We start from the raw sequence: 15589 nt of genomic DNA, 5'->3' as shown, positions 1-15589 counted from the left end.
GCTGAAGATGTGTTAAGGAACCAATACTAGAGCAGACAGTAGACAGATTTTGATGACTGATACCCTCTGTAATGTTGTATACTTAGGAAAAAATGGTGTTTCAGACCTGTGTGCATCCTTGAATGCAACACTTGCTACTGTCATGGAAGAATCAAAGTTTGGGAATTAGGAAGTGAACCGTGACTGGCATGGGTAGTTATTAATTTTTGTTATGGGGAAACCAATTATGTTACTGACTCTGTAGTGACTTTGTTGTGAGCAAGTATGTAACCGAAAACCATGAGGGTTGTACCTGAATGGTTGGGTTTTTTTAATTGATAGTTCAGTAATGAATTTACCATTACAGCTAACATTTCTATTTATCTTTGTCGGGAGAAAACAATCTAGGGTTAACTACTCAAAAGAGTCTGTTCCTTGGTTATTTATCTTCCTTAAACATAACTACGTAAATGTAATTGATATCCTTTCACTTTTATTACTACAAAAACTACAGCTGACTTCGTAGCAATGCCCAGATTTTCCTGTCAAGCTTAGAGACGCACCGTGCTCAGGGGCTAACTGGTGGAGGGAGTGGGGGTGAACATTGAGCTGTAGTGGTATAATAAAATAGTTTTACTGGCACTCAGAATGTAATATAGAGGATTATTTATTATTTTTTCTATTCTTGAGATTTCTGTATTTTTGTCAGGATAAATACAGAGTGGTTTTCATCACTACTCTGATGATAAATATTCTGAACAGGTTTTTGTTTGTTTGTTTCTTATATTAGGTGTGGTCCTAATATCCCTTGCCCTCTGCGCAGATGCAGTTATAGGAAATGTACAGGAAAAAGCTATGAAGTTGCACAATGGTTCTAATTCAGAAATGGTAAATACCAGATTTGCAATTTTAAAAGAACATGTTCTATCATAGACAAGGCATATGATGACAAAACATGAAACTTAAATTGCTTTTCTCTTGAGTATGTAAAGAAGAGCTCTTGGTGTTCTGTTCTTGGGGTTTTCTGTGTGTTTGGGGACACCTATTTTTTGGTTTTGTTGTGTTTTTTTTAAACTTTCAAGGGTGCCACTTCCTGTGTACAATTTCAGATGTATATTGCAGCTACAAAACCACTTGTTTCAGCAACAATTTCTTTGTCTATCCTGCAGGTCTGGAGTCAGCAGAGTGTTTTCTGTATGATCATGCACTTAGTCTCTGAAAAATAGATATCTGGTCTAGATGAGCATGTATTACGGGAGACACGTTGCTTGTCTTAGTTCCTAGACTTCCAATTCTAGCGTGTGCTAAAATTAGGGAAGCAGCCTTTTTCGAAACTTTTGAAATCCCTAAACATCTGAGTTTTGGAATGGATGAATTTGGATGTTCCTGATTCAGTGAAATACATAATTTTGGAAAACTTCTTGCTCAGTATTTTTCATGTACTTATTTGGAATGTGGATTATCTGTTCATCTGATCTGACTTTTTATTTTAGTCAAAACTTATGTTTGAATTTGGCCTATTATCCTATAAAGTAAATACAAAAAGTTCTTTTATTCAAATAATATCTGTTCTGCCACAAGTAAAAAATTATTGCAATTTAATTTACATGTTTGACCTACAAAAATCTAGTTCCAAATTTATGAGAAAAGCTTTATAAATGGAGACAAAATTAGAAGTAAGCTTCAGTTAAGGCTGAAAGTGATTTAGATTGGCTCAAGAAGTTTGAGCTGGAAGTTTTTGGAAAGTAGAATATACCTGAAAAGCACCACTGTATTCTTGGTTTTATTTTTGTTCTTTTTCTTAGTATTCACAGTTTACTGCTGGAGGCAGAGATTTCAGCTGCACGGATCTCACCTGATCCAGTGTAGCCTTCTATAACTGTAATTTCTGAAATCCAAAACAAAGTACAATCTGCAGCTTCTTTTTTGCCCGCTTTGCGTCTCTCCAAGAGTCATCTGACTGCCTTGCCTACAAAGCTCCTGTTACCTCGTGAACTTTGCTTTTTATCCTGCATTAGTCTGACAAATGTTGGTCTTCGTATTGTATAGTCCTATTTCTAGAGAATCAGTGCAGTGATTAAGAATATAAAAGGTTTTATTTATTTGAAGCCTAGAGATTACACTTCAGGATTTTGGAGAATTTGGTGCAGAACTACAAGCAGAATTTCAGAAATCCTTTTTCTATACTTGAGATGGCGAGTAAAAAATTTAAGAGGTCTTCCAAGTTGGAGATCGGGTTTAATGGACACAGATCTGGAAATAAAATGGGATAGTGAAGGAACCTGTCATCCATGGGATCTGTCTTTCGTTGAGAACTTTGGAATTTGCCCTGTATTAAGCAATTGTGGAAATTAGGAAAAAAAAAAATAATAAAATCTCTTGCAGATGAAATCCTAACCACTGCTCTGGAAGGTTATGCCTGATTTTGCTTTATATGTGATTCTAAGGAGATGACTGATAGCACACTGCCTAACAAGGAACTAACCATGTCGTGTTCATTCCTGGTTGTAAAAAGTGAATTCTTTGGGTACTTTGGGAGAAAAGCTGGATGCAGGAGCAAATGAAGAACTAGAGATTTAACTTCTGTATGTATGTACACTGTAAAATAAGAGCTTTGAAGTCATTGTATTTTCTAAGAGTTTGAAAGTAGTTCTGCTCTTGAAATGTATATTCAGCTTCCTTTATTGTAGAGCACTCGCAAGTTGTCTCCTGGCATTGTTGTCAGTCAATAGATTTATTTTTGCAAATGATTGAGGTAATATAACAAGAAAACAACTGATAAAACCTTTGTGAAAAGAAGTAGGCCTGTTGTTGACAGTTTTTCAAGTGGGGTAGATCATTGTGTTCTAGCTCCTAATGCCTAGAACAGTTCTGTTCACCATCTCCCTTTTTCACAAGAAGAGGCCACTAAATGTTGCCCCAAGAGCTGAATCCTTCCTGCTGCGTGGAAGGACGAATGGGCAGTTCCAGCTTCTGTTGTCGCCTTGACGTGGGAAGGGATGGGATGAAGATTCTTTTGTTGTTGTATGAAGCTGAGAATTAAATAAGGGTACAGACAAATGAAGAGCTTACCTGTTAGCTCAGTACAGTCTGTTCTGAGCACTGAACTAGGCCAGAGCTGGCCATGTCTGAAAATCTTGTATCCTGTAACCGTAAAAGAGGTGGCACCGTGTGTGTGAACTGAAGTGACAGGGATGAAACTTCTCTGACGCTTCTGGCAGTTCATGGTGATTATGTGCTACCCTTGGTGCATTTAGTGTAGTGTGAGTCTTTACTGTGCAGGATAAGTAGCAAAAACTAAAATATGTTTAACATATTATTAAAACTATTAAATTACATAGCTGTGTGAAGCTTTATTTAGACTGTGAAATCCTGAATTTAAAGGATTTACCACAGTCAGCATTGACCTCAGGATATTATTAACTGACTAGCTTACAGAATGGTTTGTTATGTAGTTGTGGGTAGGAAGAATGTCTCTTAATACTTGTCTGCTTTTCACTGCACATCAGCTGTTAGAGAAAAAAATATCTTCAAACTCTGCAAATTCAACTCTGAAGTTGAATATATTAATAGGGCCAAGCATTTGAAAGCATTTAATTATGTCTTTTTGTATAGTATCACCTGGTAATTATTTTCTCTTAAACTATTCTAGGTTTTGTATTCCTATTCAATAGGTTTTGTGTATATTTTATTTGGATTAACATGCACTAGTGGATTAAGCCCTGCAGTAACATTTTGCTCAAAGGTAGGTGTGAAGATTTCCTTTCCTCTATGAAGAACCTCATTGGAAAATGTTGCTCTCTATGGTTTAGAAAATCTCACCACTTCTCTAAAGTTATGTTCATCATGTGAACTCATTAACTTGTATAACTCGTGCATTAAGCAAGTTACAGTCTTTGATGTGTAAGGTAGGGTAATGGTTTGAGAAACAGAATCAAAGGACCAGACCTATGAGCTTACGATTAATTTCATTATTATTTTTCCATTATTTAACTAAAATTAAATAAGAATCTTTGCATGAATGCATTGTTGAACAGCTTGTTATTGCTCAAGCAGTTGATTAAAGTCTGTAGTTTTAAGTCATTTTGCAATACCTCAGGGTTTGTTTTACATTTTCTTAACGGGCTTCTTTTGTTGTTGTTGTTGTTGCAGCACCCGGTTCAGACTTACGGTTATGCATTCCTGTTCTCCCTGACTGGGTATTTTGGAATATCCTTTGTTCTAGCGTTGATTAAAATCTTTGGTGCCCTTCTGGCTGTAACAGGTATGATCAAATGATATCTTTACTGCTTTTGGTATAAAAACATAAGGTAATCCAATTCTATTATTTAGGACAGCTTTTCAGAATTGTTCTTACTCTGGCTTTTTTATCCTGTTCTTTGTACTGACTGTGGTTTGTATAGCATGAGTCTTCACGAGCAATATGGGAGCTTCATGTTCTTTCTTTCCCACAGTTTCAACCTTGAAGAATATGTTAAGTATCGTGCATGTAGCCTGGGCTGTGTTTTAATGCAGAAACCACATGGTTCTAAACAGAAGAATTGCAATGCAAAAATGTATAGCGAGGTGTAAGGCAAAGACAGGTATTATTTGAGATATGGAAGGAGAAGGATGTTTCAGTAAAGCATAGTAGACAGTGTAACAGTCTTAAGCACAGAATTGCTGGAGTTTTCCAGTAAATGATGTTGCTAAAACCCCGTGAAAGAGTCCGTCAGAGCTTCTGAATGTCCATACGCGCTCAGTGGAGTGCCGCGGTGGCAACGTTCCATGTGCACTGCAGAGCCGGTTCATGAAGAGCTGGAGTGGAATGAATTCGGGCTTTTGTGATCATCTCCTCAGTTCTTTTATTAAACTGAAGGAGATAAAGGGCATGTGTTAGTTTTGGAAGTCGTGGTTTGAGCTAAACAAACTTCTGGCAGGCTGTGTAACAGCTGCTCTATTGCTTCTAAATGGCAACTTGCGAATTCATGGGACAGGTAAAGATCCTGTTTTTAATGACAGAAGCAGGCCCTGCCTGGTCTTGAGAGGATGTTCGAGGCTTCCCATGTCATTGTCCCACAAAAAAGTGGAAGCAGTCATGTTTGCTGTGAAGTGCCTAGTACAGCATATGGTTCTATCACCTGTGACAGGAGAAACAGATGTGAAGACCTCTGTCTTCACCTGTCAGGTGATGCTCTCCTTCCTTCACAGTAGTGAAGAGCAAAATACAGATGGTGATTTTCTGACCTGAGGATTGCGTGCTCCGCTTTCCTATGAATTAATTTCCTCTGCAGCGCTTCTGTTTCATGTTTGTTTTTAACAATGTTCAGTATGTCTCCTGACTGGAAATTGGCCTAGATGAGAGAGTTGGTTCATGTATTAAAATATCTTTTTAAAAAAAAATAAATAAATCTTACTGGGCTAAAAAAAAAATGCTGTGGAATAGCAAACCCTTTCCAGGTTTTCTCATGCCTGACCTTGACAATCCTAACACTTGAGCCCTTTCTGTCTTGCCTGTAGCAATGTGAAAATGTTTATTGTGCCTTGGAAGAACACCACATTCATTACTGTTCCTCCTACCCCCATCCACCCTCCCCCTTCTTGAGGGGGAGCGGGGTGAAGGAGTTTAATGAAAATTGTATTTCTATTAGCAGAATGAGAAATTATCAGGCTTAATTGGGAAAAAGAAGAAAAGGCACTTAATTCAGAAGGAAATGGTTACATAAATATTTTAATTAATAACTGAATTGAAAGAATAGAAATAATCGTAATTAGAAAAACTAAAGTAATTTAACCATTTTTTTAAATTATTCATCTGTAAACTGTTTTCTAATTAAAACTCAATTTTCTTTTTCATTCTCCTTTAATTTTTCATGTAATAGGAAATCATTTTATTTGATGTGCATAAATTTCTTAAAATGTAAAGAGAATTTTTGCTAAAAAGTTGAGATGGGGGCAGGTAAAATGCCAGTGAAGGCTGTTTCTTCTTCTACAAAACATTCTTATAAGTAAACATTCGTTTGTGGAGGAGGGTTGCGGAGGATGAAATTTGCTTTACTGGCCATAACAATGTAAAAGCGCATCAGTAGTCATTGTTCCCTTTTGTCAGTAGGTTACAGTCAGACTTAATATGGATGTAGTTACAGCAGTAAGGCTTTCCAGTATAATAAAATGTGCTTTCTGTTAATAAAAAGACAGAGTTTTCTTTGGGTGCGAACAATTGTGCTGGGATCTTTGTTAAGTCAGAAGCCTGCACTATCATATCGAATAACACTTTCTCAGGCTCGTAGCATCCGTAGCTAAACTTGTACACCAGGCTGCATTGGTGGGTTTTGGTTGTTTGGGTTTTTTTAATGCTTTACGTAACTTTTGCTCATTTACTGATTTTTGTTTCAGTAATAAATTATATAGGTTTTCCAGTGCAGAGTTTGCTAGCAATGCTATATTCTTGTTCATAGTACATAGGGTTGAAATTGTTCAAATAATTGTTGGAGATATAGTTAATTTGAGAGTAACCCAAACAGTTAGTTTACTTCCATTTTAGCAACAGGACTGTGTTCTCAACTCGTCTTACTACCTTGATTCTTTTGAGTGATGAGATCACTTGTAGAAGAAGATCTCTTAATGGTTTTGCTGGAAACTTCCTAGTGCAGTCATTAAAGTGAGAGATCCTTGGTCTCTTAGGTGTTTAACCAAAATTGTATTTCTCTGCATTGTTAGGTACATTTACTGTAACTTCAGAAGAATGAAAAGACCATGATCCTATTCCACTTAAAAATAAAGCCCGAAACACCACTGAGCTGTTAAAACATGAGGTGAAAACGGCAAGAGATTTGCTGTATCCAAATAGTGATACCACTTTTTTCTGCTTCAACAGATTAGTTTATACCATCAGTTAACTTGTTGCTTTTAGATATTTGGACTTGATTAGCATGAAGTTATTTAATAATGAGTCTTGTTCTGGGAGTTTCTCTGCTGCAGGTACGGTGACAGCAGCTGGTGCTACTGGTTTCAAACAGTATATGGTTGTAGCGGTATTTTGCACTGACTGGTACATCTGCAATCTCTGCTGGCACACTCTTAATTTTGTAATGATGTTATCTACTAATATTGAAGCCTCTATTATATTGTTCTGCTGTGACTGAAATATTAAATATTTGTTTTCCTCTGCAGTAACAACAGGAAGAAAAGCAATGACTATTGTGCTTTCTTTTTTGTTCTTTGCAAAACCATTCACGTTACAGTAAGTATTTACACTTTTAAATGGGATATTTTATAAAAAAAAACCAATGGTCTTGATTGTGGAAACAGAACAGTAACTGATCATATTCAGGCTTTAATACTTTTAATTTCCTGTCTTCCACAAATGTTGGCAATCTGCTGTAAATATTGACTAGCCTGTTGATGCTAATCATGCTAGAGAAAAGTTTCTATTCTTCTAAAGGTCTGGAAGAAAAGCTGTTCCACTTGTCGGCATTCTGTTGTTTTAAGAAAAATCTGATAAAAGATCTATTGCTTATGATAATAAATTGTTTGTGTACCTTCTTTGTGGGGGAATATTTATCTAAAGAAAGACATTCTCTCCGTTACAATATTGTTTCTGCTTTTATGAGCTCAGGTTTGAGTTCTTAACTAGTCCTCTTAAATAATTGCAAGCTTCTATTATCTAGATAGATTAAATTGCAAGATTTTTGAGCTTGGGTTTCTTTGCTTTTTTTTTTTAATTTCGAGGAAGAGCTGACAATGAAAAATGCGGCTAAGTTGCCACATTGATCCTAATTGCTTGTGGTTTGAGGAAAATAATATTCAAATTTATTGCTATGTATAAATTTATTTGAAATTTAAGAACCAAGCTCACAGCCAAATGCTGAAAGGGAAATTACTCCAGCTAAAAACCTTGAGCATTAAAATAATGGAGAACTGATATTAAAAGGTGCGTACATTGGGAAGTATAGATATAAGGCACTGAATGAGCATACGTTTTGGACCAGTAATAGAAAGCATAGCTCTCATAACTGGGGGAAGGAAAAAAATAGTATAACCTCCTCAGGACTGCTGCATTACTGTGAGAAGGAACAACTAGAGTTGTTAGTTAACTATAAATGCACCTTGAGCTCTCCATCCAGGATGGGAAAAGGAAGGGTGGAAAGGTAGTAATGATAAAGATTCAAGCAAACTTTTTCTTCGAGTGCAATAATTAGTGATGTGGTTTGGTTTTGGTTTGTTTTTTTTTTTCTTTAAACTCTTTTCTCCTTAACATAGGAGCTTTCTTTTTATTTAATCCCCAAATATTGCTATGTAATTGCTGCAGACAAAGTGCTAATGGTAACTTTCTTTTTTTTCCCCCCCCTCCTCCCCTTTAGGTATGTGTGGTCAGGCTTACTGGTTGTCCTTGGTATATTTCTTAATGTTTACAGTAAGAATATGGATAAATTCAAACTGCCTTCACTGCACGGTCTTTGGAAAAAAAGTGTGGAAGAAAGAAAAACAAGGACGTTATCACAAACTGTATAGACGGTGGCTTATGCCTTGGCTAGACTAAGACTTATTATTTTATTGGAACAGTCTTCAACTGATTCACTTTCCAAAGGGAACACTATTAAAACCAAAGGAGCTGAAGGCATATTGTCTGCTTGCAAGTTGCTAGAAATGCACATTTTTGTGAGCCCTTTCTTCAGAGCACTTGAATTCGTCGTAAGAGGTGGTGTGGGCTATTGTTATGTGGCTTTGTCAGGCAATGAAGGACAGCAGCTCCTGGCAGACTGCTGAGAAGCTGTGCTCCAAGTGGGACATGGCCGAAGACTAATTTGGGCATTTCAATAATATCGGTCGTGTGGCTGATCTGAGATTAGTGGTTCTTTGTTAATTGTCTAGTCAGCGTAATTTAAATGTAATACTGTATTAATATTGAATGGAACCCAATCAGCAACTGGTTGATCAAATTGTGACTTTTAAAGGTGGAAGATTTAGGGTCTGATATGTTGTTACTATTTTTCAATAAAAATGTTGGGGTTTTTTTTAAGTTTTTGATTAGATCATTGCAGTATGTGGTATTTATTGTAACTGAAATTTTTATGGAAATCTTATGGTTGCTCTTTTTGATTATCGCTTCTAAGTTACAAAAATGAGGTTGAGTTTGTGCAGTCGATATCCATACTCTTACAAGGAGGGTAAGGGGCTTTTAGGCCTGAACATAGTGAGAACACAATATGAAGAAGTTGTGATTGAAATAGTGATGTAAGAAGCTGTTATTTGCTTATTCTGTGGTGAAATACAAAATTTTTAGTGGCCTGTGGCCTTCCATATCATATTGGTGTAGAGGGACTTGGAAGTCCTCTAAATTAGCATCATCAAATCAAAACTCTTTATTTTCAATATTGGAGTAAAGAATAACAGCATCTGCTAATGTATTTGGAATATGTATTACGTCAGTCTTTGTGTGGTCCCGTGACAAACTTAAAAGGATTAGGGCACAGATTACAGTTTTCTTTATTTAATGACAGGAGGAGACAATGTACTACGAGTCTGTCTTTTTCATCATGAATTTAGGAAGACTAAGCCCATTTATCTCTCTTACTTTCATATTCAATTGGTTTTTGAATCCCTTGTCATCTTTTTCATTTTATATATTTAACAGTAGCACTTTAAAAATACCAGTTACCTTATAGTTCATTGTCCTCACGTGGTCATGATCTTTTTGTTGTTGTTTTTATTTTTTTTTGTCCCGTAGATGCACCTTGGTGTGCGTGTGTTCTTTCAACTTAGACAAAAGTAAATTGGATGGTAGTGTTGTATAGTCAGGAGAAACAAAGGACTGAAATACCACACAGGATTGCCTTCTGCTAAAAATACAGGTTTATGAACGTATTTAAAATGTGCAAATTTTGGGGGGGGGGGGGAGGTGTTTGACATGTAGGAAGAATTGCTGTTTCAAGGAGCTTTTGATCAAAGCGCAGACAAAAAACGTGCCTTAAATTTTGCTTGTTGAGTTGGTAACTAGCATATGTCATGTTAAGTGTAAACTAGAACATGGAATGCCATAAGCCGTCTTAGCACGATGGGCCAAGTCGGTGGAGTGGAGAGCTGCCCCAGGGGAATTGCCCTGGTGTCGGCGCTGGAGCTGCTCTGCTGTCTCAGCAAAGCCTTTCAACCCATAGACACCCAGTCTTGCCAAGTTAGGCTTGTTGAGTTGGTAACTAGCATATGTCATGTTAAGTGTAAACTAGAACATGGAATGCCATAAGCCGTCTTAGCACGATGGGCCAAGTCGGTGGAGTGGAGAGCTGCCCCAGGGGAATTGCCCTGGTGTCGGCGCTGGAGCTGCTCTGCTGTCTCAGCAAAGCCTTTCAACCCATAGACACCCAGTCTTGCCAAGTTAGGACAAGTTATTGCATGTGGCAGGGTTTGGTTTGTTATTTTGTAGCCCCCGCCCTACTCTAGGTTTGGTTTGTTAAGTTCCCAGCTCCTGCGTAACTGGTTGTGTCCTTGATAAGGTAGAGATGTGTGAATTTGACAAACTGGTAATGCCTTGAAATTAAAGGATGGGTCTGGCATGGCTGTCCGTTTTCACATTGAAGCAAAAGTCTTGTTATAAAATATCAAAAAGGGTTACAATTTAAAATTTTGAGATAAGAGTGCATTTGACTAAGGGCATTGAAACACATTCCCTTCCCCATAATATTTATCAACTCTTACATTCCCTTGCATTCCTTTCACTAAATGATATTGCTCTTTCCAGTGAAGTTTTACCTGTCAAGCTTAGAAGAGGGGACAGTTTTTTGAACCATTGAAAAGAAAATAATTTTGGATCATTTTCTGCTCTGTTCACTAGCTTGGTGGAACTTGGTAGTTAGCATTTGAGCAACGTTTTGACAAATTTTCAGTCTCAATTTTGGCATCTGTAAATTCTGTTGCTAAACTTTGAACTTCAGGAAACCATGTTATGTGAAAGCTGCTATACATGCAGAAGGACATGTGGCATCTGGTGGCGTCCCTGCCCACATCAGGGAGGTTGGACTAGATGATCTCTAAGGTCCCTTCCAGCCTAGGCCATTCTATGATCTGTTTATATAGATAGATGAGAAGTCACTCCCAAAGTTTCTGACTAGAATTCAAATGTAGGTTGCCAAACTGTTTGTATAATCCAGTTTTGTCTCCGTTTTCTCTCTTTGGAGAGTGTAGTGTTAAAAATAACTTACATTTTAATTTATTCTCTGTTGTATACGAGACTTAGTTAATGGAGCACACAAGTTTTGATATTTTTATTTTTTCTCTTAATTATAGAAATGTATGTTTTGTTTGACAGGTGTACTTGAAATTATTTTTATACACAAATGAGTATTGTAGGTTTAGTGTTAATAGCATAAATCTAAGAGTCAGATTTTTACTTTCATGCGAGTCTAGTACTTGCTAATCAACAATGTGTGTTAAAGAAAATGCACACACGAGTGAGAGGAGTTCATAATTTGCCACCTGCCAGGGCCTGCACAATTTTGTGCTTTCACCAGAGACATTAAGAAAACCTTAATTTTTGGTGAGTTACTCTTTGTGGTTTGTCTGGAGTTTTTAATAAGATCTATAGTGCATGCAGATAAGAGAACTTCACAAACCTCCAAGTGTTCTTACTATAAAATTTTGTTTCAGGATCTTCTGTACTGTATATGTATGTTGGGTTTGTGTTGTTTATAAAATATGAATAAGGGCTTGTCCACAAAGAAACTATAAATTCTTTATTTCTTGTGTAAGAGCATTTATATTGGGTGTGTTGGTTTACCCTTCCTAATGTTGCTGTGTGGGCTGATCATTAATAACTTTTACATTTTATACTCATTGGCTCCTGGACTCTTTATAGTAGTAGGCATTATGCAACTACAGGAAAAAATCACTGCACTGCCACAAAAATTTATTATCTAAATGTAATGTGAATTAGCTGCTGCTTATTCTTGCACTACACAACTGTCTTCTCTCTCCAGGAAGAACTTGTGATATAAGAGTTATTACTAATGGGACTGAATTTCGCACTAGAAGTTAAGGCAGCCCAGGGTCTCTACTGATGCTGGCACTCTACCTCTGTGACACCCTCTTCTTGTGCCTCCTTTGGAGGGCTGAGGAAGCTCTGTTTTCTTAAATTAGTGTGCAGTTGCTTTCATGTTATGTTTTTGCATTTATTTGGCACATTTGAAAATCAAAGTAATGGACTGTGCAGTGGGTTTCTTCAGTGTTTCAATACGTCAGTATCATCAAGCTACTAATTATTCAGATACCTATATGCGAATAAAGTGTGAAAGAACTAATGGTCTGACCTCCCTCTAAACCTACAGTGTTTCCTGATACTTCATTAAACTGCTTTTTCTTAATCTTATTTTAGCCCTCATGCTTTGAACTCGCCAAATGTTTTCAGCTAAAACTTAGACATACATGATTTCTATGTGTCTTCCGTACTTGTCTTTATTACTCTTGGATGCAAACTCCCTTTACAACATGCTTGGTTGATGCCCTATGGATTGTTTCAGGTTTTTATTCCTGCATTTAAGGGCTCACGTCATGTTGTTACAGATTGGTCACATTCCATATTTTTGCTTCATGTCAGTTATGGATGGTTCTTTTACATCCTTTTTTTCCTCTATAAAGAAACCTCTTTCCTTTTGTACTTTCCATTGTTTTTGAAAAGGTCTTGGCGAGTACACGTACGAGTTAACTCCTTGACCTCATTCCATCTTCCAAGAAAATCTATCTTTCCCCCTTGCTTGCCTTGGAGAACTAAAGGAATAGGAAATAAATTATGGCAAGTGCTTTTTTTTCTTTAATAAGTGCCTTCCTTACTAACCTGCTTTGTCTTAATTGTTTCTTTCCTTTCTGTCTCCCGTGCTTCCCAGGCACAAACAAGCCCTTCTCTCATGTTTGACCACTGCTCGTTCAGTTATGGCAACTTTTTTTGACTTGCTTACTGTTCTGAAAAGAGGTATAGAATCGCATGTATGCTCCAGAGGGCAGGAAATAATAAGTAAACTTCAGAAGTTAGGGAAGTAATTAAATGGATTCATACTTTTTTTGGTTTTTTCTGGAGGGATTTCTGTGTGATTTAGGTAATAGCTCAGAATTTGTTAGTGGAAGGGTTTTTTATTCTTTTACATTTTACCTGGTTAAAAATCTTTAATTTTAATATTTAATATTAAACTCCTGACTACTCAGGCAGTTTATAAAGATTAATTTGAGCATTGCCTATGAGGCAGAAGAATTCTATCTCTGTTTCAGTGATGAAGCAGAGCTGATAACTTGCCCAAAGTTGCCTCAGTTAAGTGTGTGATGAGCAAGGAATAGATGTTAATACCCTCAGTTATTCAATGCCCCAAGTCCAACAGAGCCCATTTGTACCTGAAATGAGACTGTACCAGTGTAAGCTCAATTTTCTTTTACTCCTTGTATCAGAGATCTTAACTGCTTGTGTTCTGTGTTCTATACTAGTAGAATTTAAAGTGAAATTAAGACAGCCATGAAATAGGCTTCCTATGTTTTGGTTGAAGCTTCTGTGCATTGTGTGCATTGTCTCTTTGATTTCTTGTGTTTTCTGTGAACGCTGCTGTGGAAACAAGCTGAAGACAGTTGCGGTTTTGGGAAAGAAGCATAATGTCCTCCACTTGCACGTGACTGGCCTGAATTTAGTTCACTTGGCTGCTGGTCAAGAGGTGCTGCTGTTGGAACGCTGTGGGAAATTGTCGTAATGCGAGGAGCTTAGCACCACGATGCCGTGCTGGTCTTTCTGCCCTTCACTTGTAGAGAAGCAAAGACAGGAACACAATAAAGAAAATTCATGCACAAATGCTCTGTTTGGAATATAATGCTGAATGAACACTTCTATACCTGGATCAATTTCTGCTGATGTGCTGGGGTTTTCTGAGGTGTCATAGTAATGTGGCTCTACATTTGTGACTGCACTCTCTACACTTTTGGATACTTAAATATTTTTTCTTTATTCAAGCTTGCTTTTTTTTTTTTTTATAAGTGTCAATTTTGATCACATAATTTTCATTACAGTTGTAGAAACTCTGTCTAGTTTTAAGGTCCCCAGGACAGGAGAGATGGGGACGTGAAGATTATGAAGGGACTGCAGCATCTCTCCTGTGAGGACAGGCACAGAGCTGGGACTCTTCAGCCTGGGCAAGAGAAGCCTCTGAGGAGACCTTATCATGTCCTTTCAGTACTTAAAGGGGGCCTGTAAGAAAGGTGGGGACAATCTTTTTAGCAGGACCTGTTGCAATAGGACATAGGGTGTAATGATTTTATACTAAGAGGGTAGATTTAGACACTGAGGGTGCTGAAACATGAGTGGGTTGCCCGGAGACATAGTGGAAGCCCCATCCCTGGAGATATTCAAGATCAGTTTGGATGGGGCAACCCAATCTGGTTCAAGGTGTCCATGCTCACTGCAGGGGAGGGTGGGCTGGATGACCTCTAAAGGTCCCTTCCAGCCCAAACTGTTCTATGATTCTATGTCCACAAAGAGAATTTGAGGACCCTGCAAGGCTTTAACGCATAAAGCAGAGTTCATATAGGCTTCAGGCAGTAACTAAACAGAATTTAATCTCTTTAAGCTTTAGTATGCCTTTAATCTTTTGTTGCTCTAGCCTTAAGTTAGGATTATTTATTTTATGTACTACCCAAATTTTGGTACTGGAAAATCATTTTAGTGAGAAACAAGATAAAAATTGTCCTTAATAAGCAGTTCAAGTTAACAGCTGATAGTATTTTGCCCCTTGTTTACACCATCCTGTGCAGTGCAGCTAATAGGGAAATCTGAATGGGAGTGCTTGGCCTCTTCAAATGAAGAGTGTATTGTTACAGTTGGGTAATATAACCATCCTGAATTATAACAAAAGAAACCAAATTCCACAGAACTGCATAGGTGGGAACTGATTTAAAAGTAGCTAATCCTTACTGTGAGTCGTGCCTCATTGCCCTGGACCCCTTATCCTTAACCCATGGCTCACGTGTGGCTCTGCAAGCTTGGTTTGCAAACTCCCATCTTTCCTGCGATTTTAGCCTTGGTAAATTAGTATTTTAAGACAGTTTCAATATAACCTATTCTTAGATAAGTGCTTTTTTTTTTTTTTTGCTTTTTTTTTTTCTCTAAGAAATTGAAGCATAGATTGTGTACAAATAATAAATGTTTGGCTTCTACACAGAAACATCACTAGTTGGGAGAGCTAGTTTTTTTTCCGATTGAGAGCCAAGTTTGCATGGAGAATGAGAGTAGCTGTGTATTGGAAAGTTGCAGACTGGTATGACTTACCAGATTGTATTTCTGCACGGTGGTAGGAAGAGGAAAGAAGTGAAAATTAAGATGCATTGGACAGCAGCAGCTGTCCTTGGGTGTCTTGTGTTTTCAAATATGTTAATGCTGGATGCAACAGATAGAAAAGGAAGTTTAAGTATTTGGACTGAGAATTGGGACAGCCATTTTTCAAAACAATCAAAGATCATCTAAGTGCTGTTGAGCCTTAACTGCATTACTGTTCTGCAAATTCCAGATTCAGTCACCACAGAATAGCCTGTGGAAAGCTTCCCTTGCTGTCTGGGCATCCACTGTGAAGACAAATTCATCTGAAACATACACCTTGATCAGCAGGCAAAG

At 37.5% G+C, this 15589-nt stretch overlaps 1 protein-coding gene across 1 annotated transcript; it reads left to right on the top strand.

The window, feature by feature from the left end:
* The first annotated feature begins 773 nt into the window (after nt 1-773).
* Nucleotides 774-8979, top strand: LOC104270570 (adenosine 3'-phospho 5'-phosphosulfate transporter 2-like). Its single transcript, XM_009864975.1, has 5 exons — nt 774-867; nt 3632-3724; nt 4132-4243; nt 7132-7201; nt 8322-8979. Exons 1-5 carry the CDS (start codon nt 835-837, stop codon nt 8470-8472), a joined length of 459 nt encoding a protein of 152 aa, XP_009863277.1. The 5' UTR covers nt 774-834; the 3' UTR covers nt 8473-8979.
* The last annotated feature ends 6610 nt before the right edge of the window (nt 8980-15589 follow it).

This window comes from Apaloderma vittatum, unplaced genomic scaffold (genome assembly GCF_000703405.1).
Source record: "Apaloderma vittatum isolate BGI_N311 unplaced genomic scaffold, ASM70340v1 scaffold10802, whole genome shotgun sequence".
Classification (NCBI taxonomy): domain Eukaryota; kingdom Metazoa; phylum Chordata; class Aves; order Trogoniformes; family Trogonidae; genus Apaloderma; species Apaloderma vittatum.
The sequence above is the reverse complement of the archived record's forward strand: the minus strand, read 5'-3'. Positions and strand labels throughout refer to the sequence as shown.

What these genes read in the sequence shown, in the direction of transcription:
- LOC104270570 (XM_009864975.1), top strand. Translation starts at nt 835, where the DNA reads ATGAAGTTGCACAATGGTTCTAATTCAGAAATG. An exon ending in ATGGTTCTAATTCAGAAATG is followed by an intron (nt 868 to 3,631) that starts GTAAATACCAGA and finishes AAACTATTCTAG; the next exon opens with GTTTTGTATTCCTATTCAAT. An exon ending in TGCCCTTCTGGCTGTAACAG is followed by an intron (nt 4,244 to 7,131) that starts GTATGATCAAAT and finishes TTTCCTCTGCAG; the next exon opens with TAACAACAGGAAGAAAAGCA.